Source organism: Topomyia yanbarensis, chromosome 2 (genome assembly GCF_030247195.1).
Source record: "Topomyia yanbarensis strain Yona2022 chromosome 2, ASM3024719v1, whole genome shotgun sequence".
Lineage (NCBI taxonomy): Eukaryota > Metazoa > Arthropoda > Insecta > Diptera > Culicidae > Topomyia > Topomyia yanbarensis.
This window is the reverse complement of record NC_080671.1, coordinates 225,796,724-225,823,637: the sequence shown is the minus strand read 5'-3', so window position 1 is coordinate 225,823,637 and position 26,914 is coordinate 225,796,724. Positions and strand designations below refer to the sequence as shown.

General features: G+C 37.6%; 1 protein-coding gene across 1 annotated transcript in view; it reads right to left on the bottom strand.

The window, feature by feature from the left end:
- LOC131682930 (sodium/hydrogen exchanger 9B2) overlaps positions 1 to 26,914 on the bottom strand; it is a 588,370-nt gene that overhangs the window by 121,382 nt on the left and 440,074 nt on the right. Inside the window, exons 6-7 of the mRNA XM_058964739.1 lie at positions 5,222 to 5,989; positions 5,033 to 5,155 (exon numbers count right to left, since the gene is read on the bottom strand). Coding sequence (XP_058820722.1) covers positions 5,033 to 5,155; positions 5,222 to 5,989 — 891 coding nt within the window. The remainder of the gene's footprint in view (positions 1 to 5,032; positions 5,156 to 5,221; positions 5,990 to 26,914) is intronic.

Here is a 26,914-nt window from a genome sequence, read left to right as displayed (position 1 = left end):
GAGATCGTGTTCACCGCAAGCCATGAAAAATAGACTACGTTGTGAAGCGATGGTCACTATTTATTAAAAAATCACGGTTAGATAAAAAATAAAACTATTAAAAAATTCCAATTGGTTTATAATTTTCATAAACTTATTAGGAAAAATTGTTTAATAAGCTTTCGTAATATTGTGTAGGAAAAAGCTGAAAATTTCAGTATTTTCTCTATCTGCAACATATAAACCCTTAAGTATACCAATTAATTGGTATACGAATTGGAATAGGTTCGCCAAAGTTTGGAAAAAGTCTATAAAATAACCCCTTGAAAACTATCTAAAATTGTTGTAGTTCGATGCAATAAAAAAAATTTCAAAAAAGAAATGTACCTATTAATGTGAAACACAGTGAATAATACATACAATAAAGACCCATTTTTATCAGTCTCATGGTGTATCTTAGGCTGACAGAATGGGGACATTGACTTAATCGGACTTTTCTTTATAATAAACTGAAGCTGTTAAAATATTCTTTTCGTCCCTTGATGTAGTCTGATAACTATTTCTGATTATGATGAACTTTTTATTTTCGCATATTTCGCATATCTTCATGATAAGGAAAACATGTTCAAGAAAGGATTTACTCGAATTCAGTCTTGTTCGTCTGCTAGAGCCCATCAAACATATGTTCATATTTGGCTGATAAAATCAGGATTTCAATGTGTTATAATAGATATTCAGCATTCGAAGAATTTTCTTGTGAACGAGTGTAGAACGACTTTGTTTCTACTTTCTTGAAGTCAGCGGCGTAGCCAGAAATTCGGTTTGGTGAAAATCGATCATACTGTTCAAACGGCATAATTCCGAAACCGTAATTTTTGAAGTTTTAAAATTATGCAGAATTAATTTTTCAGAAAATAGTAACAGAGTTCGTGTCTTTAGCGAATTTGTTGAGACTTTATTGTAGTCATGAATATTAACCTGAGAAAATTCACCATAAATACTTCTTGGCAGGCATGGGAAAAATCATTTCACGAAACGATCAATTTGAAATCATCCACCAACGTGCTCTTACTGTGAAACCCGATCTCGGCAACCCTTCTTGTGCAGAGTTACGCGTTCATGCGAAAGCGAGAAGCAAAACACAAAACTGAAAAAAAGTGACAGCGCCCGGCTATGATTCATTCTCCATCGCATACGTAGTGTTTTGAATGAAAGCAGAAAGGATCGCAAATGAATGCATTCTTTCATTCACAAAGATTCATTTCAAAACATTCACCGGATCGTTCTAATAATAATCGTTCTTGTTTATACACCTATGAAATTTTCACTTGGTGATCTCTTATTGTTGAGTAAGTAGTTTGCAATGTGCTGGTGAAAAAAATAACTTCTTAAAACGTGCATATCACAATATCAATTTCAAGTGGATTGTAGTGCAATCTACTTCTCAACATTGATTATAGTGTACATTTGCACTATAAAGTTGACCTAACCCAACCAGAGAATACAATGTCACATTCATTTGTGAACTAAAAGTTTATTCATTTGTGAATGTTTACAGTACAATCTTCCGATTCAATCCGCGAATAAAGAACACGATCTTCTTCATTCAACATAGTACGTATCATTCCTTTACCTGGCTCACATCTTCGGTAGTCTCTACCTACGTTCAGTTGTGTTCTTTTGGAGAGTTTTAGTCGGATCGTGAATGAACGACTGGCTGCTGTCAAAGCAATGAACGGATTCGCCAAGAATCATGCGAATGAATAATAATTTCCATCCCTGCTTCTTGGACGATATACCGTCAAAAATTTTTTATCAAATGATGCGCTGTTTGACCTATACATATAATTCGTCATACAACAAAAATCAAATGCTCATCAACATCGATCAGAACCTGGTAGAATCGAATGGAAATCGTCGTTTTTCATAAATTCCTCTCCACATTCGGAAAGTGTTGTCCTCGTTATTAATCATATTACGTTTTCGTCTCAACTCGACGCATTCCCAAAATAAAAACCTGTTTTAATCCACCTAGTGGCGCAATTGTGCTTGTCTCATTTGTCCAGACTACGATTCCACGGCTGGTTATGCTCAATACAATGGTGGAAATGAATATTACATGTTCAGTACGATTTGCACATACATACAATGGATCGACAGCCACGATCTTGAGATACTATGTGATACTGAAACATCGCTTGAAACCAGCGGCGGATCATGGAGAAAGATACGGGAGGTCCAGGTCCTTCCGAAAATTTTCAACTTGTTAAGAAATTTTAAACTAGTTTTAATTTTAAAGTAGCAACCCCTCACTGCATACTCCCTCCGGGCCGGTATGATTGACGATTTTTGGAGTGATTGCATAACCTTTCTATATGAGAAAGGCAAAAATGTACCAAAGTCCAAAGAAGTCAATTTTTGTCAAACATCTTAATGTTTCCTGCATTTTAAAGTCATTTGGCATCAAAAATACAAATTTGATTTTTCAGTTTATATGGGAATTTGCTGTGTGATTGCACTCTTCAACTCGTAATTCCGGAACCGGAAGTCCAATCAATACAAAATTCAATAGCAGCCGATGGGAAGGTTGTACCTTTCATTTGAGACTAACTTTGTGCAAATCGGTTCAGCCATCTCTGAGAAACAGAGGTCACTTTTTTCCACATACACACATACACACACAGACATTTTCCTATCTCGACGAACTCAGTCGATTGGCATATGACACACGGCTCTCCGGGTCGGGATTAGATTGACGAATTTTAGAGTGAATGAGAAAGGCAAAAACATTTTTAGCAAATGTTGAAAGTTATGCATTTTTTTGGTGAGCAGTTCTATGTTTCGTAGACATTAAATCAATTTCAACATCGCTTCCTAATTAATAAGGACAGAAAGAATTACAGTACATCTCTACAAAAACGAGATCAATTTGAAAATAAATCTGAGGATTACGATTGATTACAGAACTCTGGAATTTTCTATTGGAATGTTTTCAGGCAGGAATTTGATATTGATGCAATTAGACAACTGTGAAATCAAGACCAATAGATCAGTTACATATCAGGACCCCATTCCGACAATTTATCAAAAGTCCTCATGATGTTTACAACAACAGGTTATCAATCTACGGATCAGATAATTGTTATTGTAATATTGAATTGATTCAGTATGCATCAATAAATTTTCAACTTCAATCCAATTTTTTTTTTTTGTGGGGGGTGGGGTGTTTTATGGTGTTAAACCCCAAAACCTTCTATTGGCTACGCCGTTGCTTGGAGTTATTTATTTCGTTTTTCATTTTCCGATATGTTTCAGATCGATCCGATGGTTATAAGTTAGAAAAATTGCAGTCAGAAGGTTCGCACAAATGAACATTTTTGTACTGATAAGTTATCAAGTTCCTTCCAGACAACTTGGAAGTGTGCGGTGATTATTTCTAGCGGTTGTAGATAGTAAAATGAAATACAAAATTCGTTTTATCGAAATAATGTTTAGCTTATTTCAATGGATTATTACTATATTGAATAATAAATAGGCGACAAAGAGTAATCAACAAACAACAAGCCATAACTTTTAAAGTATTCAAAATAGATATTTAAAGTCTTTAGTAAAGTTATTCGCAAAAGTAAGAGCTACAAATTTGCTGAAGACATCATTTCGATATAATGACTTCCAAGAAAATTTGTGAAAATATCTCACTCATAGGGGGATTAATCAGCAAAAGCACAATACCAAAAGAAAGGGCATATTACCTTCATTAAATTCTCCGATGATACTATTGACCTGAAATAAGCCTTTTTGGCGTTAATAATAGATTACATGTTTTTGGTCATATTTCTGGCAATGGGAAATGATAAAAATCTTTCGTCCGGATTTAATGTTAAATATCTCTTTTGATAATAGTTCGATTTCAACAATCTATAGCTTGTTCGAAAGGTATTTGTTAAAGCTGTCTAAAAACATACGAATTGTTAATCTATATTGTCAATTTCGGCAGATAATTTAAAAAACTGCAATAAATGCCATTTTTACGCATTCAAACATTCATATCTTGGAAACTAAACATCAGAATCAAAAACAAATTAATAGCGTTCATACTGTTTTTTATTTCTTTCATTTAAAATTGGTTTGGATAAGATCGGTTCAGCCATTGCTGAGAAACACGAATGAGAATTTGTCCGTTACACACACACAGACACACACACACAGACATCGTCCCAAATCGTCGAGCTGAGTCGAGTGGTATATAAGACTCGGCCCTCCGGGCCTCGGAAAAAAATCTTGAAAGTTTGAGCGAATTCTATACATTTCTTTTATAAGAAATGTAAAAAGTAAACGATTATCAGCACACTTTGCGCTATCTTACACCACCATTTTCGTACCAACTTCTAATTATCTGGTACACACTACTCGACACGATCTGCTCACCGACCTTTCCACAAACGAATTGACGATCAACCTCTAATCCAGTAAGGACTTCTCTTGAGAGTCCGGAAACTGTATGCCTAGTGGCACAATTTAGAATCGGCTTGCCCGATGCAGTCGTTTCCTCCCTTCGATGTTTGGCTAAATCGAACGTCATCTTATGTTCATTACTATTTAATAAAGCAGTTCGACGTTCACCTGAACATCGAATTTAATTCCTTAACATTTAAAGTTTATGTTTATTATTGTGTCAATGAAATGCCTATTTTATTTGAAAGGCAATAATAATAAATTTACTTGTACCCACTGCTGATAATAGCAGACACAATCCTATCAACCGGGCACATTATTTACCGATCATCAATATTGATGGATCGGAGACAAATAGCGTAGGAATATGAACTTATTTATATTATTAGTTCTCATTATTTTTGAACATTAATAATGAAATGATATTTATTATTGCTGCTGTATCGGCACCCGTTACAGTTTCTCAACTGGAATAGCATCTGTTAGACTGTTAATGTTTCTGCACTTTTAAAAATTTATAAAACTTACATCAAATTCAAGCTGCTTTTATAACTTTTCATCACAACCGCTTTAAATTCATTTTTCAAATTGTAATTACCTTTTCCTTGACATTCAGTTTGTCTCCAAATGCGATTCCAGCAGTTATTCCTATACGAATAATGATGCAAGCGTAGATGCAACCGACGCCGATCGACACTAGATGAGGGTCTAAATCGCTAATCTGTAACGATGTATAAATTGAATTATTGTTAGAATTGAGTAGCCAATGGCAGTATATTGTCATCACCTTTATTGATGCACCTGTTATGCCGAAAAGAATAGGTTCAAAAATCATCCAGAATATTTCGAATGCTGTGGATACAGGATTGTCCTCCAAATCCCAATCATCATCACACCAAAAATAGGAAGCGGTGAAAGCTGCAAAAACAACAGCTAGAGGTCCCGCCCCTTCGAAATGAATTTTTTCACTTCCAAAAACCGCCATTAGACCTCCTCCAAAAAGCATAAGTGTTCGAATAGGAACTACATAAGCATCTCCCCTTTCGGGGATATATTTGCATAAGGTACCCCACAAAACTCCAAACCCAAGACCACCAAATATACATACGGGTGCCTGGGCTATTTGAAATGCAAGTCCCTGCGATGTGAACATAATACTTGAAATTATACCATACACTGCTACAGATGCTGCATCGTCAATTCCAGCCACAGCAATAATCAGTGTGGGTATTCCTTTAGCTACACCATATCCTTTTGTTCTCAGTCTAAATAAGCACGGTACTACCACTGCTGGTGATACTGCAGCAATTATTGAACCTAGCATCATACTCCACATCCACGGTAGATCCAAGAAATAGTGCGTCATTACACCAATTAACACGAACTCTATTATCCATGGAATGAGTCCGAGTTTCAGTATAGTAACATATACTTTTTTGAAAGCGGTTGGATCCATTTCCAAACCAGCACGAGTTAGTATAATTACTAGAGCAATCTTTCGAAGTATGGCGGTTACTACGGTAAATTCACCATCGATATTGACCCATCCTACATTCTGAAAAAAAAAGAAAAAAAGTTATTTACAATAATTACAATCACACTATAATTCGGGAGAGGTTAATTGATTTTTTCCATGAAAAAAGTTACATGATCTCTCAGAGCTCTGTAACATTTGGTAGAATCGTTCCTTACCAAAAAATATTAGATACATATTTTTGGCTTTCTCCTATAGAAAGGCTATGCAGTCACTCTGAAAATCTACTTTTTAACCGAGGCCCGGAGGGCTGAGTCTGTCATACCATTCGGCTCAGTTCATCGAGTTCGGCATACAGGGTGTTTGGTTGATGGTTAAGAACCTCTCGAGGGGTGATTGACTATCATATCTGGAGAAAAAAATCATTCTTCACATACCATCAAATCTCAACCGTTACTAAGTTATTGAGCTTTTTTTGTTCAAAACATAGTTATCCTAAAATAGTTCTAACTCAAAAAGTATACATTGTATTTCAAATCTTTTGGGTCCATTGGATAGGTGAGAAAATTCCCATTGAATGATGTCCTCGCATGTCACATCTAATGAGGTTAAGTAACCCTTTCAAAGTAATTTATTTAAAATTTAACAATTTTGATCGATTTTTCATTTATTCCTCGAAAATCTTTTTTTTTTTCATATTTTAATAATTCAGACTGTTAGTCTTCAAGAGCTGCATAATTCGTTCTTTGACATGGTACACTTATCTTTTCTTGTTTTCATGTATGGCACTTATTGTACCTTTTCTTCTTTTCATTCGAAAACCAGGAAAAATTTTCAGAGAAAAATGTACTAATACCTTTCAGATAAGTGAATTTAGTATTCTTTTAGAAGTACATAAGTTTAAAGTTAGTGTTATTATTAGCATTTTCGTTATTTCCATAAAATAGTAAATAATAAACATTACTATTATTATCATGGAATTAATGCATCTCAGAAAGTTCTACAATGCTTTCTTTGACTCCAATCAATTATCTCTATTTGTTTCGACGCAAAATCGTTTTTATCGTATCGTTTCATATGAAAACAACGATGTCGAACCCATTACATTTGTCGTGAGGGCATGCTGTGTTAACTATTAAATTGCAACGAAATAAAAAGCGATAGGGATAAAGTTTCAAATAACAAGTTATAGAGAATGTTAAGAGGCACCAAATGAACAATAGTTACGATAAATTTGGTTAATTATTAATTAGAATAATTACAAAACTCCAAAAAACGCTAATTTTAAGTTATTTTACTAGTAAAAAGTCATTTAGTACACTTAACTAAGAGATATTTTTACATACATCGAAAGAAAATTTGATTAGCATTCCAATGAAACCTTGAAAATAACGATACAAACCATATTTTGTAGATTAGAAACTTTAAAGCACTTGCAAGTCGATTACAGGAAAAGTTTAGTAATGAAATTATAAAGATACGAAAAGAGATAGGAATATGATGTTGAAGAACAAATTATTTATCGTCTTGAAACCCAAGGTTTAAATAATAGATATTAAATAAATAATGATGATCATGGTCCCACCTCATTCCCCCACAAAAATGTGAGCTGAACGATTTATCTAGAAGATAATTAATATTTTAACTCATGACAAGACCAGTTACCAAAAAAAAAACGGACTGGTTCAATTTGCAGACGTAGCCTTTTCTTCAAAAGAACGTAACCAGATATATTTCGAATATTCCATCAAAAACCAGGGTCCATCAAGAAAATTTCCATTCCGGGAAGATACTTGATAGAATCGGTAATTGAACCCAATAGCTTCCATTTCTGATAATTTTCTGTAAGACTCCTCCCGCCTGACCAAGACATCGGTACTACCACCTGCTAAGGTGAGAAGTGACGAGCCTAGTGGCAGTGCAGAGTCCAGTCGAGTTATATCATCCACATAAGGCCCCTTTATTGAAAGTTGCTTTCCACTAACCCAAGGCAATCCAAGGATATTCCTTTCCGGGAATACCCTGGATTGATCAGGAATTGAACGCGATATCTTGTTATATCAGAGGAAGTCACCAAGCCCCTCCACTCAACGAACCAACTCCGTTATTGCCGCTATCGCAGCAATAACCGAGATTAACTCTATTGTCGAGCAAAACCAGCAAAGCAACTTCATCATCAAATCAGACCCTGATCACAACAAAAGTCTAAAAGCTTCGATTCAACCCGATGAGCTCTTAGTACTGTTCGATTTCAAGTTAGTCTCTATCTGCTTATCGCGCGCGTGGCTCAGACTTCTGTAGACATCTCATTATTTTTAAAAACTATAATAAACAAGTAACAAAAATCCATCATCATCATAACGAATATAATAACTTAGTGTGACTAAATGCAAATGATAGAAGAGAAAAAAATACAATCTTCGTGGTATTACATAGTTATTCAAATAACTCCGAAATATAAAAATTCAAAAAATCTGTCTACAAAGCAGATTTTACGTGTGAAATACATAGCGTTTTGAACTCCGCCAATGCTGCGAATACATCTAGTCATCGAATTGAAAAAACTTATTCCTTTGTACAACAAGGAGTTCTGTGATCTACTAAATAAAAAGTCAGGTGTTCTTGCATCAGACGCGTTTCTAGTGTTGTACCTATGCACATCACTTCCTCTTTCAATTCGATCACATAATTATCGAGGCAGCATTCCATTAATAATTTTAAAAATGAACACCATAGTCAAGTAATAAATTATTTGCTTCACAGAGAGCCATTGTAATGCATCTAGCATGAAACTAGAGGCAGTGTATCGGTTACATTTTAAAATTAATCGCATGATTCTATTTTGCAATCGCTGTAACCTCAATATGTGTGTTTGATTGGCAAGAAACAAAATAGACGGGCAGAAGTCAATATGTGGTGAAATTATAGATTTATATAATAAAATTTTACTACTAATTGTTAAATCATTTTTCAGACGACACAATATACCATACTTTTTAGCAATCTGTTTGATGACATTGTCAATGTGAGACTTAAAGGTTAACTTTTCATCAATGATTATTCCAAGATATTTTAATTCACTAACGCGATCAATAGTCTCACCGTTTATTTCAACGTTAACGTCAGGCCTAGTATTAGCCGAAGAAATAATCATGTTTTTAGTTGTAGCAACATTTAACTTTAATTGTTTAAATTTTAACCAACGAGCAAGGGAATGCAAATCTTCGTTCAAATGCGCCACCGATTCGTAACCGAGCGCCCTTTCAGTTTACACACGCGCGTTGTTTGTTGTAACATTACCTTGAGGTAGGCGCTATCGGTGAAGGCGTTTATCCCAGCAAGGGCTGGAGTATAAACATTATTAACATTATAACCGTTAAATTGTGTCAAGTAGTGCAGTGTAGTGCGGTACTAAACAGTTTTCTTGCCTGAAAGACGGCTTTGTTTAGACGAGCCATACCAGCTCTCTACTGTGTGAAGGTCACGCGGGTGACGGACAAAAGAAACGAAGGATCAATTCACCTACCAGCTCGTCAGGAACCAACTGGTGAAGTGTTACGTTTTTTTACTTTTCTTATTGATTTTTTCACATTTCTTATAAAAGAAATGTATAGAATTCGCTCAAACTTTCAAAAATTTTTCCGAGGCCCGGAGGGCCGAGTCTTATATACCAATCGACTCAGCTCGACGATTTGGGACAATGTCTCTGTGTGTGTGTGTGTGTGTGTGTGTGTGTGTGTATGTAACGGACAAATTCTCATTCGTGTTTCTCAGCAATGGCTGAACCGATCTTATCCAAACCAATTTTAAATGAAAGAACCAAAAAACAGTAAGAACGCTATTAATTTGTTTTTGATTCTGATGTTTAGTTTCCAAGATATGAATGTTTGAATGCGTAAAAATGGCATTTTTTGCAGTTTTTTTAATTATCTGCCGATATTGACAATATATAGATTAACAATTTATATGTTTTAGACAGCTTTAACGAATACCTTTCGAACAAGCTATAGATTGTTGAAAGTGGACTATTATCAAAAGAGATATTTAACATTAAATGCGGACGAAAGATTTTTATCATTTCCTATTGCCAGAAATATGACCAAAAACATGTAATCTATTATTAACGCCAAAACGGCTTATTTTAGGTCAATAGTGTCTTCGGAGAATTTAATGGAGGCAATATGCCCTTTCTTTTGGTATTGTGCTTTTGCTGATTAATCCCCCTATGAGTGAGATATTTTCACAAATTTTCTTGGAAGTGATTATATCGAAATAATGCCTTCAGCAAATTTGTTGCTCTTACTTTTGCGAATAACTTTACTGAAGACTTCAAATATCTATTTTGAATACTTTAAAAGTTATGGCTTGTTGTTTGTTGATTACTCTTTGTCGCCTATTTATTGATCTTTATAGTAATAATCCATTGAAATAAGCCAATCAGCCTTTGAAATAAGCCAAATTTATCAGCCAAATATGAGCATATGTATGATGGGCTCTAGCAGACGAACAAGACTGAATTCGAAGTAAATCCTTTCTTGAGCATCCTTCCTTATCATGAAGATGGAAATATGCAAAAATTAAAAGTTCATCATAATCAGAAATAGTTATCAGACTACATCAAGGGACGGGAAGAATATTTTAACAGCTTCAGTTTATTATAAAGAAAAAAAATTTCCCGATTTAGTCAATGTCCCCATTTTGTCAGCCTAAAATACACCATGAGATTGATAAAAATGGGTCTTTATTGTATGATTTATGCACTGTGTTGCACATTAATAGGTATATTTCATTTTTGGGGATTTTTTTATTGCATCGAACTACAACAATTTTTAGGTAGCTTTCAAGGGGTTATTTTATAGACTTCTTCCAAAATTAGGCGAACCTATTCCAATTCGTATGCCAATTAATTGATATACTTAAGGGTTTATATGTTGCAGATAGAGAAAATACTGAAATTTTCTGCTTTTTCCTACACAATATTACGAAAGCTTATTAAACTATTTTTCCTAATAAGTTTGTGAAAATTATAAACTATTTGAAATTTTTTAATAGTTTAATTTTTTATTTAACCGTGATTTTTTAATAAATAGTGACCATCGCTTCACAACGTAGTCTATTTTTCATGGCTTGCGGTGAGCACGATCTCTCGAATTGCTGAACTGAAAATTATGGAATAGAAATTAATTTTTAGTATTCTTTACAGATTTAACTCGCCGCGCAGATGGCTCTGAATTAGACCCGCTGGTGCCCTAAGACGATTTCGCTAGATTTTCAGAGCACTGTGCACCCAGTGCATTAACGCATGTGACGGAAGGTTATCGAAAAGATTCGGGAAAATGAAAATTCCAGTAATGATGATGATTTTCCCAAACGGTTCGTTTTCGAGAGGATTATATTTGTTCTTTGGCATTAGGATTAGCGATAATAATTCAAATCAAGGATACTACTGGGAAGTCACCTTTAGAAAAAGTCGATGTCGAAGTAAAATTTGGAACTATGCACGCATGCACTTCAGAGATAGCGTGATATCAGGAGCTGCGATTTCATTTCAACGCTTTTTTTTGTGAAAAGGGCGATACTTACAAATGTAAACATAAGGTTTTTTTTCATAGATGCGAATGAGTGCTTTGAAACGCAACAAATGAACCTAAAAATTTGGATTCTACGATATTGCTTTCTTAAACTACAGCAAAACATACAACGGGCGAAACTGTATTTTTGTTTGTTTATTTAAAGTTTCGCCCTCCACGCTCTTTTTTTGCTAGCAGTTTAGAGGCGAAACTGTTATTTTCGTATTTTTTTAGGATTATCAAGCTGATACCTGCTGTAAATAGTAACAATGATCGCTATTGAAAAAACCCGGACGAAATCGGTGGTGTAGAACGGTAGTTATTGTAAAAAAACGTAAGGGCGATACTTCAATGCTGATAGGTGGGACCGAAAAAGTAAACAATCGCCCAAGGGGCGATACTTCAATGCTGATAGGTGGGACCGAAAAAGTAAACAATCGCCCAAGGGGCGATACTATCATTTTGTCAATTTCAATAGCAAAAACAAATTTTAATTTCAAATACTTTATGAAGTTTTGGGTTTCGATCACTGAATCATGCAATCTAGGATGTAAAAAACACAATAGTTCTTAAATAGGAAATAAAACCAAGTCTGGAAATATTCATTGTTGATTTTCTTTGAATGGTATCACTACTAGTATCGCCCTTTTCAAGAAAAAGCGTTGATTTCTTAGTTCTCAGTCGCGTTGGAAATTTGAGTAAAGTATAAACTTCAAATCGATTAATAAAATATTCGATTTTTTTGGCTCAGTACAATATATAACCCCTTTAGGAAAATTCAGTTTTCCCACCACAATTTAGATATTTTATTAACAGAGCATTAACAATAATTCGTTGGTATGTCTATTTTACGGGCCATTTTTTCGCTTTCCCATTGATTTGGTTTGAGATTTCTAGCACTGATGTTGTCCTATGCTGATTTGAGCGATTCTCTGAGTCCTGCCACTATCCCATGTAGTATGTGTTATCAAAAACATAGCGAAGCAATGTTCTGAAACGATATAATATCCGAAGAGAGTGATAAGAGTTATAAGAAATGTCTCATCACACTGTTAGGTTGATTAAAAACGTTTTTTTTTAATTTCCCTCCACACACCCCCGTACCAAGAAGCTCGCACATAGAGCCCCCTGGTCACGGACACTTACAGACCTAAGCTCCAGGATCTATACAGCAGGTTAAACAAAATGAAAACGATTTTTAATGGAGCTGAGGGATTAATGAAAAAATATTAAAAAGGAGAAAAAATCTACTAACTTTAATCATTAAGGTGAGCTCCCATGATTGCCAACGGCGATTGAAAGGTTTATGAATGAATATTAGAGTTTGGAGGTCACGTAAAGCTGCGACAGGTAGAATTTCATAAGGGTTGTTCGAATACAATTGACGGGTAGGGTAAAGTGTTGGTAATCTAAGTGCAATTTTGATACATCTGTTCTGCAAAGTTTGAACTTTCTTTAGTTTCGATTTGCTGGCGTGTCCCCAAGCTGAGACAAGATATTGGACTTGTGAATGGATGCACGCGTAGTAAAATTGTATAATAATGCTTTGCGGGACGTACGATCTCACTTTCCAAAGAGCACCCGATAGCGATGAAACTTTGTTTTCAACGCTTTTGATGTGTGTATCCCAGGACAAAATCGAGTCCAAATGGAGGCCCAAGCATTTAAAAGTGTTTACTTTTTCTACATATGTTTCATTTAAACAAGGATTTGCATGGTTTGGCATTTTTTTTCCTAGGTGAATGAAAAATCATATACTTTGTTTTAGACAAGTTTAGTGAAAGTAAATTCGCATCGAAGAAACTTTTAAGAATTTTAAGGTCGTGTTCAATGTAAGAGATTACTGTGTTGACGTCTGCACAGGGATAAAACAGAGCAGTGTCATCAGCATAAAGTCTAGGTACACCTTTTAATTTCAAATTGCCAATATCTTTAACGTACAATAAAAATAACAGAGGTCCTATGTTGCTGCCTTGAAGGACACCTACCCCAACAGGGCGGCATGAGCTGCGAGCACTTCCAATTGACACATACTGTGATCTGTGCGTCAGATAACTGTTCAACACATTATGAGCAACTCCTCTAATACCATACAACTCCAGCTTATTAAGCTGTATGGTGTGATTTATCGTATCAAATGCCTTTTTAAGTCTAGAAATAAACCTACAACTATTTTTTGTTGTAAATTTCACCAGCCAGATAATCAATCAACTCTGTGATGGCCGTCATTGTGCCACAATTCTCCCTAAAACCGTATTGGAAATTGTTCAGTATTTTATTAGTTTCGATGAACTCTACTAACCTATTGACGAGAAGCTTCTCTATAATTTTATTTAAAACCGATAGCGGCGATATAGGGCGATAGTTACAGGGGTCACTTTTGTTTGCAGACTTGAAGATTGGAGTCACTTTAGCAGTCGAGATAAACACCAGTTTCAATAATTATATTGAACACTTGAGTGAGGATTGTAGCAAAAGATAGATAATTGTGTTTTAAAATACTAGCTGGCAAATTATCAGGGCCACTACATTTCTTAGCATCGAGGTTCCCAATTAAAATAGTTACTTCGTTAATATTGGTAGGCCGTAAGAAAATTGTGGTACGGTTTCGTTTCACATATCTTAGAGGGTTGACGTTGATAGGACTTACTATGCTGCTTGCAAGATTGCTACCAATATTTGAAAAATACTCATTAAAAGTTTCGCAGACATCTTGCTCATTTTGAATTGTTGAACCATTTACTGACAAATTGATTTTATCCTTAGCCTTCGTTCGTCGAAAAATAATATTTATATTTTTCCACAGTTTAGAGTGACATGTGGTATTTAGTAGGTTTTCATAATATGATCTTTTGCTTGATTTTTTGATTTTATCTACCTTTTTAGTTATATGGTTTAGCATCATTTGGAGGTTATTATCATCAGGTTTTTTCCTTACTTTCGTTAAGTAGTTTGACTTCATTCTCATTAGATCTTTGGAAGCGTACGTCATCCAGGGGCAGTATTCGTTTTTTGCAGTTATTACTATGGTAAATGTTTTGGTGCACTGTAGGAGCATCTGGTTGTATTTTGTAGTAATGTCAGACAAGGTGTTTTCAACGTTTTCGACGCAATCAGCGCTCTCAATGTAACTTTTAAACATCGATTCAAGTTTGAAGTGATCCACAACTTTTTTAGTGAGTGTTTGCTTTTGTTTGTGTCCAAATAGCTGAATCGTGGATATAATTTGCAAGTGATCGCTAACGTCAGTGAAGATTGTATCGTTACGAACTCGAAAAGCGTCGTTCGATTTACATATAAAATGATCTAGTATATTATTACTTAAAGGCCTGGTGGGGATACTGTTCGAGCAGATGTAACCATAAGACTCCAGTAGGTTTATATATTTACGTACTACATTGTTGTTACACAGATTTAATGGTATGTTTACATCGCCTGCAATAAAGCAAGGTGCGTTTTTTACTGGAATTTTGTAACCAACATTCCAACATTTCATAGAATCTTTGAAAATCAAACGATGGAGGCCGATAGATACTAATAATGCTATAACTACGCCCATCAATTGTGAGATCAGCATGGATGGTGTGCAGACCGTCTGTGAATTCATTTTTGGTAACATTATAATTTATTTGGTTTTTAATATATAGTGCTAGTCCTCCATGTGATGAATTTCTGCACGAAAAAATTGCACTGTATCCAGGAAAAAAAATTGAATTGTTGAAAATATGACAGTTGTCCACTTTAATCCATGTCATGTCCCCCAAAATAATTACCTCAATTTCAATATAACAGTTTTCCAGAAAGTATAAAATTACCAAATTTATCTAGTTCATTCATTCCACGTATATTCCACTGAAGTAATTTTAAACTTTTAAAATTAACATTTTTATATTGCGCAGTAAATTCATTCAAATTTCTGAGTCGCTGAGTTTGAGTTTCCATTTTGAAAGGTTACGGACAACAAATAACAAAAAGGTGTCGGTAGATGAGAAATCATTTTTGTGGGTCAGTTCCACTCAGTGCTGTAGTTGCGGTTAGTCACGGTTAGTCGGCGACTAACCAGCTCCTGGAACCGAAAAAAAATATTTTTTGAGCCAAAAAAAAAAAAAAATCCGTTGGCCTTATCATTCTGGAAGGCAAATTTAATGATCCCAGCTAATTGGAATTTTGTGAATCCATTCAAACTCGTAGGGTATTGTCAAACTTCCTGCCGCGCTAGTATGATATTTTCATAACTCACATGGCGATCCCAGACTGTATGGGGCACTGGTATGATATGCTCATACGATACTCTCAGATACTTGAAAGCACTAGTATGATATTCCCACACCTCGCAGAGCGTTTCAACATTAGTTTGATACTTACAAGTCACGCAAGGCGCTCTCAGATTCTCTCGGACGATAGTCTGATGTTCCCATCGCTTGCAGGGCGCTTCCACACTCTCTGGGGCGCCAATATGATATTTGCAAAACTCATAGGACGCTAGTATGATATTCCGATAGCTCGCAGGGTGCTCTCAGACTCACAGGGGCACTAGTTTGTCATTTTCAAAGCTCTCAGGGCGCTCTCAAGCTCTTCAGGGTGCTAGTATGATATTCACAAAACTCTCTTATATGTTATCTTAATTTGCCGGGCGCTTACAAATTCTCTGGGGCGCTAGTCTAATATTCTCATAGATTGCAGAGCGCTCTTAGATTCTCTCGAGCGCTTTTACGATATTCACATAATTCGCAGGGCGCTCTCAAACTTGCTAGGGCGCTAGTCTAATATTCACATAGTTCGTAGAGCGCTCTAAGATTCTCTGGAGCGCTAATATAATATTACCATAGCTCGGAGAGCGCTTCCGCACTCGCTGGGGTGCTTTTCACAGCTCACAGGGCGCTAATATGACTCTATGGGGCGCCAGTATGATATTCGCAGGGTGCTCTCAGACTCGCAAGGGCACTAGTTTGTCATTTTCAAAGCTAGCAGGGCGCTCCGAGACCCTATGGGGTATTGTGATATCCACATAGCTCGGAGAGCGCTTCCACACTCGCTGGGGTGCTATTACGATATTCTCATAGCTCGCTGGGCGCTCTCAGTCTCTCCAGGGCGCTAGTATGACTCTATGGAGCGCAAGTATGGTATTCACATAGCTCGCAGGTTCTCTAGAGCGCCAGCATAACATTCCCATAGCACGCTGGGCGCTCTCAAACTCTCTAGGGTAGCCTTATATTCTCATCGCTCGCAGGGCGCTCTCAGATTCTCTCTGGCACCAGTATGATATTTCCATAGCTCGCAGGGCGCTAATCTGACATTCCCACAGTTTGTAGGGCGCTTTCAGATTCTCTGGGGTGCCAGTATGATAGTCCCATAGCTCGGAGAATGCTTTCATACTCGCTAGGGCCCCAGTATGATATATAATATCATAGCTCACAAGGCGCTCTCAAGCTCTTCAGGGCGCTAGTATGATATTCACAGAGCTCGCAGGGCGCTCTCAGAATCCCTTGAGCACCAGCATGATATTCCTCGCAGGGCGCTCTCAAGCTCTCTAGGATATTATGAAACTCTCATCGTCCGCAGGGCGCTCTCAGATTCTTCTCTTTCGGACTCTCTGGGGCGCTACATGATACTCGGAGAGCGCATCCTTGGTCGCTGGGGCGCTAGTAGAATATTCTCATAGCTCGCAGATCGATGTCAAGCTTTCTAGGGCGCTAATATGATTATAGGGCGCTAATAAAATATTAACATAGCTCGCGAGGAGCTCTCAGATTCACTCGAGCGCCAACATGATATTCCCATAGCTCGCAGGACGCTCTCGAACTCTCTTGGGCGCTAGTTCGATGTTCTCTTAGTTTGCAGGGCGCTCACGAATTTTCTGGAGCGCTAGCATAAACACTCAAACTCACTAGGGTACTAGTTCGATATTCTCATAGCTCTCTAGGGCGCTAGTATAACTGTATGGGGAGCTAGTATGGTATTCCCATAGCTCGCAGGGCGCTCTCAGATTCTCTCGAGCGTCAGTATGATATTCCAATAGCTCGCAGGGCGCGCCCAAACTCTTCAGGCGGTAGTTCGATATTTTCATAGTTCGCAGGGCGCTCACAGCTTCTTTGGGGCGTTAGTCTAATATTCCTATAGTTCGCAGTGCGCTCTCGGATTCTCTGGGGCGCCAGTACGATATTCCCATAGCTCGCATGGCACTCCAAAACTTACTAGGGCGCTAGTTTAATATTCTCATAGCTCCAGGCCGATTTCAAACTCTCTAGGGCGTTAGTATGGCTCTATTGGGCGCTAGTATGATATACCCATTGCTCGCAGGGCGCTCTCATATTCTCTCTGGTGCAAGCATTTTGTTCCCATAGCTCGTAGGGTAATCTCAAACTCTTGAGAGCGCTAGTCTGATATTATCATTGTTCGCTGGGCGCTTTCGGACTCTCTAAAATGCCAGTATGATATTCCCATAGCTCGGAGAGCGCTTTGACACTCGCTGACGCGCTAGTATGGTATTCTTATAGCTCCCAGGGCGCTAGTATGGCTATATGGGGTGCTAGAATGATATTCACATATCTCGCAGCCAGCATATCATGGCGCTCTCAAAATTTTCTCGAGCGCCAGCATGATATTCCCATAGCTCGTAGGGCACTCTCGAACTCACTAGGGGCTAGTTTGATATTTTCATTGTTCGTAGGGCGCTTTCAGACTCTCTGGGCTGCTCGTATGATATTCCCATAGCTCTGAGAGCGCCTTGCGTGACTTGTAAGTATCAAACTAATGTTGAAACGCTCTGCGAGGTGTGGGAATATCATACTAGTGCTTTCAAGTATCTGAGAGTATCGTATGAGCATATCATACCAGTGCCCCATACAGTCTGGGATCGCCATGTGAGTTATGAAAATATCATACTAGCGCGGCAGGAAGTTTGACAATACCCTACGAGTTTGAATAGATTCACAAAATTCCAATTAGCTGGGATCATTAAATTTGCCTTCCAGAATGATAAGGCCAACGGAATTTTTTTTTTTGGCTCAAAAAATAATAATATTATAATATTCTCATAGCTCGCAAATCGATTTCCAGCTCTCTAGGGCGCTAGTATGACTATGGGGCGCTAGTATGATATTCGCATAGCGCGCGAGGCGCTCTCAGATTCTCTCGAGCGCCAGCATGATATTCCCATAGCTCGCAGGGTGCTCTCAAACTCTGTAGGGTAGTCTGATATTCTCATAGTTTGCAGGGCGCTCTCAGATTCTCTGGGACGCCAGTGTGATATTCCCATAGCTCGCCGGGTACTTTAAAACTCACATTGGCGCTAGTCTGATATTCTCATAGCCCGCAGTACGCTCCGAGACCCTATGGGGTGCTATTGTGATATCCACATATCTTGGAGAGCGCTTCCACGCTGGGGTGTTATAATGATATTCTCATAGCTCGCTGGACGCTCTCAGGCTATCTAGGGCGCTAGTATGACTCTATAGGGTGCAAGTATGATATTCACATAGCTCGTAGGGCGCTCTTTGATTCTCTCGAGCGCAAGCATAACATTCCCATAGCACGCTGGGCGCTCTCAAACTCTCTAGATTAGCTTTATATTCTCAGCGCTCGCATGGCGCTCTCAGAATCTCTCTGGCGCCAGTATAATATTTCTATAGCTCGCAGGGCGCTCCCAAACTCGCTAGGGCGCTAATCTGACATTCCCATAGTTCGTAGGGTGCTCTCAGATTCTCTGGGGTACCAGTATCATATTCCCATAGTTCGAAGAGTGGTTCCATGCTCGCTAGGGCCTCAGTGTGATACGTAGTATCATAGCTCACAGGGCGCTCTCAAGCTCTTCAGGGCGCTAAGATGATATTCACAAAACTCTCTATGTTACTAGTCTGATGTTATCTTAATTTGCCGGGCGCTTACAAATTCTCTGGGGCGCTAGTCTAATATTCTCATAGATTGCAGGGCGCTCTTAGATTCTCTCGAGCGCTTTTACGATATTCACATAATTCGCAGGGTGCGGCGCTTCCGCACTCGATGGGGTGCTTTTCACAGCTCACAGGGCGCTAATATGACTCTATGGGGCGCCAGTATGATATTCACATTGCTCGCAGTGCGCTCTCAGAGTATCTCGGGCATCGCATAGGTCGCAGGACTGTCTTAAACTCCCTAGGGCGCAAGTCCGATATTCTCATAGTTCGCACGGCGCTCCGAGACTTTAAGATTTTCTAGAGCGCTAGTATGATATTCCCATAGCTCGGAGAGCGCTTCCGCACTCGCTGTGGTGCTTCTCATAGCTCACAGGGTGCTCTAAAGCTCCCTATGGTGCTAATATGACCTTATGAGGCGCCAGCATGATATTCACATTGCTCGCAGGGCGCTCTCAGTCTCTCGGGCACCAGTTTAATATTCGCATAGGTCGCAGGGCTCTCTTTAACTCCCTAGGGCGCAACTCCGATATTCTCATAGTTCGCACGGCGCTCCGAGGCTCTATGGGGCGCTAGTATGATATTCACATATCTCGCTGGGCGCTCTTCGATTCTCTGGGACACTAGTATGATATTCCCATAGCTCGCAGGGCGCATTCAAACTCTCTAGGTTACTAGTCTGATGTTCTCTTAGATTACTGGGCACTTACAAATTCTCTGGGGCGCTAGTTTAATATTCTCATGGATTGCAGGGTGCTCTTAGATTCTCTCGAGTGCTTTTACCATTTTCACATAGTTCGCAGGGCGCTCTTAAACTCGCTAGGGCGCTAGTCTAATATTCTCATAGTTCGTAGGGCGCTGTAAGATTCTCTGGAGTACTAGTATGATATTCCCATAGCTCGGAGAGCGCTTCCGCACTCGCTGGGGTGCTTCTCATAGCTCACAGCGACTATATGGGACGCCAGCATGATATTCATATTGCTCGCAGGGCGCTCTCAGAGTCTCTCAGACACCAGTTTGATATTCCCATAGGTCGCAGGGCTCTCTTAAACTACCTAGGGCGCAAGTCCGATATTCTCATAGTTCGCACGGCACTCCGAGACTGTATTGGGCGCTAGTATGAATTTCCCATATATTGCAGAGCACTTTCACACTCGCTGGAGAGGTAGTATGATATTACCATGGCTCGTCTGGCAATTAGATAGGTGGGCAATAAACTTTCCAAACTTACAAGGCGCTTTCAACCGGTTTCAGTATCTTTGGGGCGCATATAAATGAGTATTTAAGATTATGAGGCGGTAATAATCTATCCTAAGTTGCAGGGCGTTTTCAGGCTCTATGGGTCAGTAGTATGAGTATGTTGAGCTAACGGGTAGGTAGTATGCTCATGGGGCGTTATGCGAATAGTCTATCCTAACTTGCCGGGCGCTTTCAGATTTTCTGGGGCGCATATACTGTATCTCTTTGGGGCGTTGGTATGAGTATTTGAGCTCATGAGATGGTAGTGGATAGTCTATCCTAACTCGTAGGGCGCTTCCAAGCTCTCTGAGGTGCATATGGCGTATTTCTGTGGTATATTTTCTAGCTCAGGCGCAATGAAAAATCAAACTGATTAAAAAGAATTCTTGTTAGGTGCTTTTATGGTGTTCATAGTGAATAGTTTGAATGTTTGTGGGGGCAGTAGATGATACGCTAGCCAAACACGCAGGGTACAAATAAACTGATTCAACCATCATGTAGGTTTGTCGTGCACTTTTATAAACATACTATAAATGCTTTTAAAATTTAATCATTGGCTTGCGTGTAACACCCGTTTTTTGTGCGAATTTTAATACTGTACTGACGAATGAAGCCATCATATTGATAACGATTTTAACGCAATCCATTTTTTGCATGCCGAGGTATTAATAAAATTTACTTGAACCTTTATTGTGTGATTATGTGAGACCATGTCTTAGCCCCTCCACTAAATCGCTCAAAAAGCTTTGATTTTTTTTGTTAATTGTAGAAGATCATGTCTCTTAAGGCACGCATCTCATTGCATAATCACTGATACACTGATTTCAAAATATCCCTTTTTCAAAACAACTTTAATGATGAATACAATAATTACTCATCTGTCAAACGTTCTATCATATCATTTATGTGTTGTATACCATGTTTAAAATATATGTATTAATAATATTCTTTAACCCTCAGAAAGGCAAGTGGTCTCAGAGGCACGGCTGGTTACAATAATTATCCTCTAATTTGAATAAACTTGTAATTATGAACAGAAATGATGGAGCTTTTTCGGACTTTCAATTCTCTCACTGATAGAAAGCCAAAAAAGACTTAATATCACCGGGTCTTAGGAGCAATGCTTGTTGAAGCCACGATTTTAGCTTGCCTTTTTGAGGATTAAGACCGTCCAAAGAAAAAATAGACTGCACAATGATGCGTTGGCGGCACTTGAAAACTTAATTTGCTGTAATGAACACATAAAAAAGGAGAGATGCACAGTAAACTGGCTTGAGCTATTTTAGCTTTAAAAAAAATCGCAATATAAAAAAACGAGAGAAAACATAGATTTGAACTCACGTCCTTTAAGTTGATCTGCTATAACGTTACTAAATAAACTATATATATACATTTCGAAATCGACACAATAGAGCCCATCAAGTAGAGTATGAAAGTATTTTATCATTCATTCATTTCAGGTGTTCGGCAAGGGAGAGCTGAATAGTAACAGCAACTAAAGAATACGAAAATTTAGCAACTTTGATAACCATTGAAGTATCTAGTTATTCAAACGCGAAGACGCGACAATTGCCGATGATCAGCAGTTCTATCAACTTCCTAACACTTTGTGATGATGTAATATTGTAACTTACAACTTGTAAGGCAATGCAGCAATGTTGTTCTTACAGAATAGTTTTGTCTCTTACTGGCTCGATCGACAGTCACTCGGTTTTCATGTTTTCTCGAGCATCTGATGCTTAGAGCACTTGTCAATTTTTCCCATTGTTACAACGTCTTTCGTTGCGATTTTAAGTTCCAATTCTGGGTGTTCAACATATTGAATGTAAAATGAATTCTAGGAAAAATGTATACAGTATATCCATCTACAAGAAGGCCCACTACCATTACTTTTACAAAGGGTAAATTGCCTATTTTCACCCTATTAAGGAAGGTACCTCACTAATTCATTAATTACTCGGCCTACAATCGATGGAATGCGTATGAATTGGCATCAAGAGCTTTGCTTCGTTGATTAGAATCAATCTAATAACACAAATGCCCTGAAAACAATGAAATGCTCGTGTTTGAGCGCAACGAAAATTCGGATTTAGTGCCTCAATTGTCGCCCAATGCGTTGAACAAAGATGGCAAATAGAAACATGGTGAAAATAAGCTCATTACCCTATAAGTTAATGGTATGGTAACGGGGCGTTGGAGCGGGACAGAACGGTTCGAACGGTACATATTAGAGACAGCAACGCTATGTTCGCGCTAAAATTATAAAGATGAGGGCGATTGAATCCCAATAACGACCAACAAAAAAAATTTTAATTTAATTTTTTTTCAGGGTGAGGTAATTTTGTTACCCTAAAGGGTGAATTTTTAGTCGGTTTGATCGTATCTCTAACCGTTTCTGCAGAATTCCACAAATGGCGCGCAGTATCTCAAAAGGTAGACAATCAGTGTTTGCCTCTAGTAACGTTAGGAGAAAGGTGACTTTTTTAGCCTCACAAAATCATGTTTCCATAAAATCATTTTTACTGACTGATTCTATTTGATAAGCCAATTGTTATTTGGAATATTAAATACGACCTAGGCCTACTATTTCGATACTGTAGACTAATTATTGTGATACGACAATCTGATAAAATTAGAAGTTAACAAAAAGAATACTGGGAAAATTCGAAAAATTAGATTCCTCAAAGTACAATGTCAGTCAATTAGATCAGTTTGAAGGTATTTATAATTAATAAACAATTTCGCAAATGCAAAAATATATTACATAACATCACATTAATATATTGACTTGCGGTTTGAATATTGAAAAAATCATAATTTTGACATAAAAAACCCTAAAGCTTTGGCGGTCTGAGGGAGTGGGAGCTAGAAAACTGGAACTTATGCTTCTAATCAAACAAAACATTACGCTACTCACTACACTACAGTGATTAAATCATGACAATATTGTAACCGATTTGGTTAGGGATCATCCATAAATGACGTAGCATTTTTGAGAGATTTTTAACCCCTCCCTCCCCCATCGTAGCATTTCGTCACAAAACTCTCAATACCCCCCTGATAATTACGTAGGTTGACGGTAACTCTCCCCCTCCCTTGTCCCGCAAAAATAAAAAAAATAAAAATGAAAAATGATGTTAGTTAGATGAAACGGCTAAGGTTGTCGTGACATCAGGTCAACCCCTATTTCCTTTAAAAAACCTACGTAGCATGACATGACCCCCTACCCACCTGTCGTCACACATCATCACAAAATGCAAAACTCCCCCCTCCCCCATATAATGCTACGTCATTTATGGATGGTCCCTTAACCCAACATTTATTCATACATAGAATCTTGACATCAACATAACATGATCAACCTCTTCATGACTTTACAAGTGTTCTCAACAAATTCCTTTGTTGGTATTAGAATTAGCTACGACTTTACTGAATAGAGTAAGTCTCTATTTGAATTTGTTTGGAATCGAAAAAACGCGTTTGGAAATAACGAAAATTTTCCGAACTAACCGCAAAACCAATGGTTTAGACACTATTAATACAGAGCATAAAAATAACATTTTAAAACTCAACACTGTTTATGTTCACTAACCAACCAAAAGTTTACAATTTCGTTTACCATAAGCAATTTCGAAAAAATATTATTCTGCTTAAAATTTCAGATATAGTAAGTATCTCAGAGCTAATGAGTATTGAATAGAAAATTCAGCCAAACTGCAGCAAGTTCTACTGCCCATGATCACAAATCATTTAGATAAAAATTAATAATCCCAAATATATGACAAATATGTGATCATGAGCAGTATATTGCAGGTGAGTAAGTTTGGCGATATCTGTCATTAAATACCAGAAAGACAGAGTCTGCGGACCTGGAGCGCATTTTGATTGAACCCAAAAATGTTTGAACGGAGCATCCAGCGATAATGATAGTAATACCAAATACAAATTCACAAAACATATTTGTATTTGGTAATACCATCATAAACCTAAAAGCTTAGAATATAACTTTGTCAAAAATGCAATAAAGCGTGCAACACACCAGAAATAACAGATATGCCATAACCGGGAACTTTCCCTTATTAATTAATACTATCGATTCCGCTTACAGGCAGCAAAAAAATCAAGAGCCAAAACTAATACCCTTCAAATCTGGCTGTTTATGACGATAACATCTGAACATTAAGGCCACTTATGTTGCTATGCTAGTTGCATCAGTCATTTTACATCAATTTGAAAGAAACCTGTAAATTTTCATTGAATCTGATGTAGTAAAACGTGTCGTTCAAATATATCTAACAAAAAGCATCTTTCAAATATAACATCGCGATATGAACATCATATCGTAATTAGAAAAAAAAGAACCAGAAAAAAACAGTGAGGTAGCGGAATGGGCTTGAACCGGCCAATTACCACCAACCATTTGTTTACTCCGTAGCGCGTTTTCGAACCATACCGTACCAACAGACAGTCACTTGGTTGAAATATAACATACATGAACTTCTTCTGAGTGCCATAAGTTCACCGAGTTACGATTAGTAATTTTAGGGGAATTACGAATAAAACCGATCCCCTGCGACTTTCTCCATAAATACATTTTTTCTTCATTTTATTATGACAGATTATTTGTACGATTACGTACAGCATTTGAAGACAAATTAAACTTTCATTAGTACGTCAAATGTCACAAAAAACAAAACAAACGACAGCAATGTTAATCGTCCGGATGTTAGATTTTACTGGTGGATATTATGGTTTTAATCAAATTAACCCTCTAGTTTCCAACACCGCCTCTAGACGGTCTCTTTAAAAATCTAAATAAAACTACTAAAACATGATTGTCTGTTGTCATCCGCACTAGTATTTCTTCCTAACGCTCACACCTTTCATACACACACATTGTTTGAATAATCGTAGCTTTCTGTTAAAGGAAATTGAAGCTGAAAGTGTTTGTGTTTAGTGGTAATCTTCATTAAACAAATTTTAACTATTTTTGGAAATTTTAACAACAAAATTTTTTTTTGGGTAGCCTGTAGCATTTGTTTTTTTTTGTTTTGCTGAGCTGTAACAAAAACATGCTATCGTCGAAAGCAATCATCCCTGCAAAGTTAGGCTCCATTTAGAAAGTTCCATCTGGTGATTAGGAACCATTCATAAATTACGTAACGCGTTTAGGGGGGTACGAAAAGTTGTGACATATGGGGGAGAGGGAGTAAGCCAGATCGTTACGAAACAATTTTTTTCGAGGAATTTGTTACGTAATAGGGGAGGGGGGATAGAGAAATTTATGACAACTTGTTACATGGGGGGAGGAAGGAGACAATTTTGGGCAATTTTTGCGTTACGTAATTTATGAATGGTCCCTTACCTATCATTGAGAATGGCATTGGCTTTAAATTTCCAAGCACAAACGTGATTAGAACACTTCAGTGAACCACCTGTTTCTTCTCTTTTTTCTTTTAGACAATACGGTGCACATGCGCCGGGCATGTCATGCTTGTGGATAAGGGCCATTAATAAATTACGTAACGTTAAAATTGCCCAAAATTGACTCCCCCCATGTAACAAATTGTCACAAATGTCTCCATCCCCCCCCCCCCCCTCTTCTATTATGTTATTCATTGAAATTTTTTTTTCTTCGGTGAAAACATATTACGTAACTATCTAGCTTACTCCCCCTCCCCCTATGTCACAACATGTCACAACTTGTCGTACCCCCTCCCCCTAAAAGCGTTATGAAATTTATGAATCGTCCCTAAACAACTGTTTTCTTCGTTCCTTAGAGCGTTGCAGTAGTTCTGTGTAAGGGTTGGGGTTTAGAGATAAAAAGAGGCATGAGTTCTCGCTCCTCCGAGTTTTGTTAATATTTTTTTCATCAGCTTATATGTCAAACATAAAATTTCAGAAACAAATAATATAGGGGAGCCCGGGGCTAGTTGGTGGTTTGGGTAAGTTGGCGGAACCCCTTTTTCTCCGTTTCTATTAGACATAAAGCGTTGTCTCTCGTTGTGTACCTTAAGTAATGTGAAACGCATTATCCAATGTGTTTTTGTTGCGAAACATTATGTTTTGTAGAAGCTGTGGACGAAATTGTGTTTTTGAGCATAATTTGTAAATTTTCTTAATTTTAAACATTTTGTGTAATTTAAGGTCCCGAACGATTATATTTTTCAGTAGTGCGTGAAAAGAGGCTTCAGCATCCTTATAGATATTATGCCTATTCATACCCAAAAGTAATTTTTTAAATCCTTTTTTATAAAATATGCGATTGGGGTAAGTTGGCGGTAACGCACACGGGGTAAGTAGGC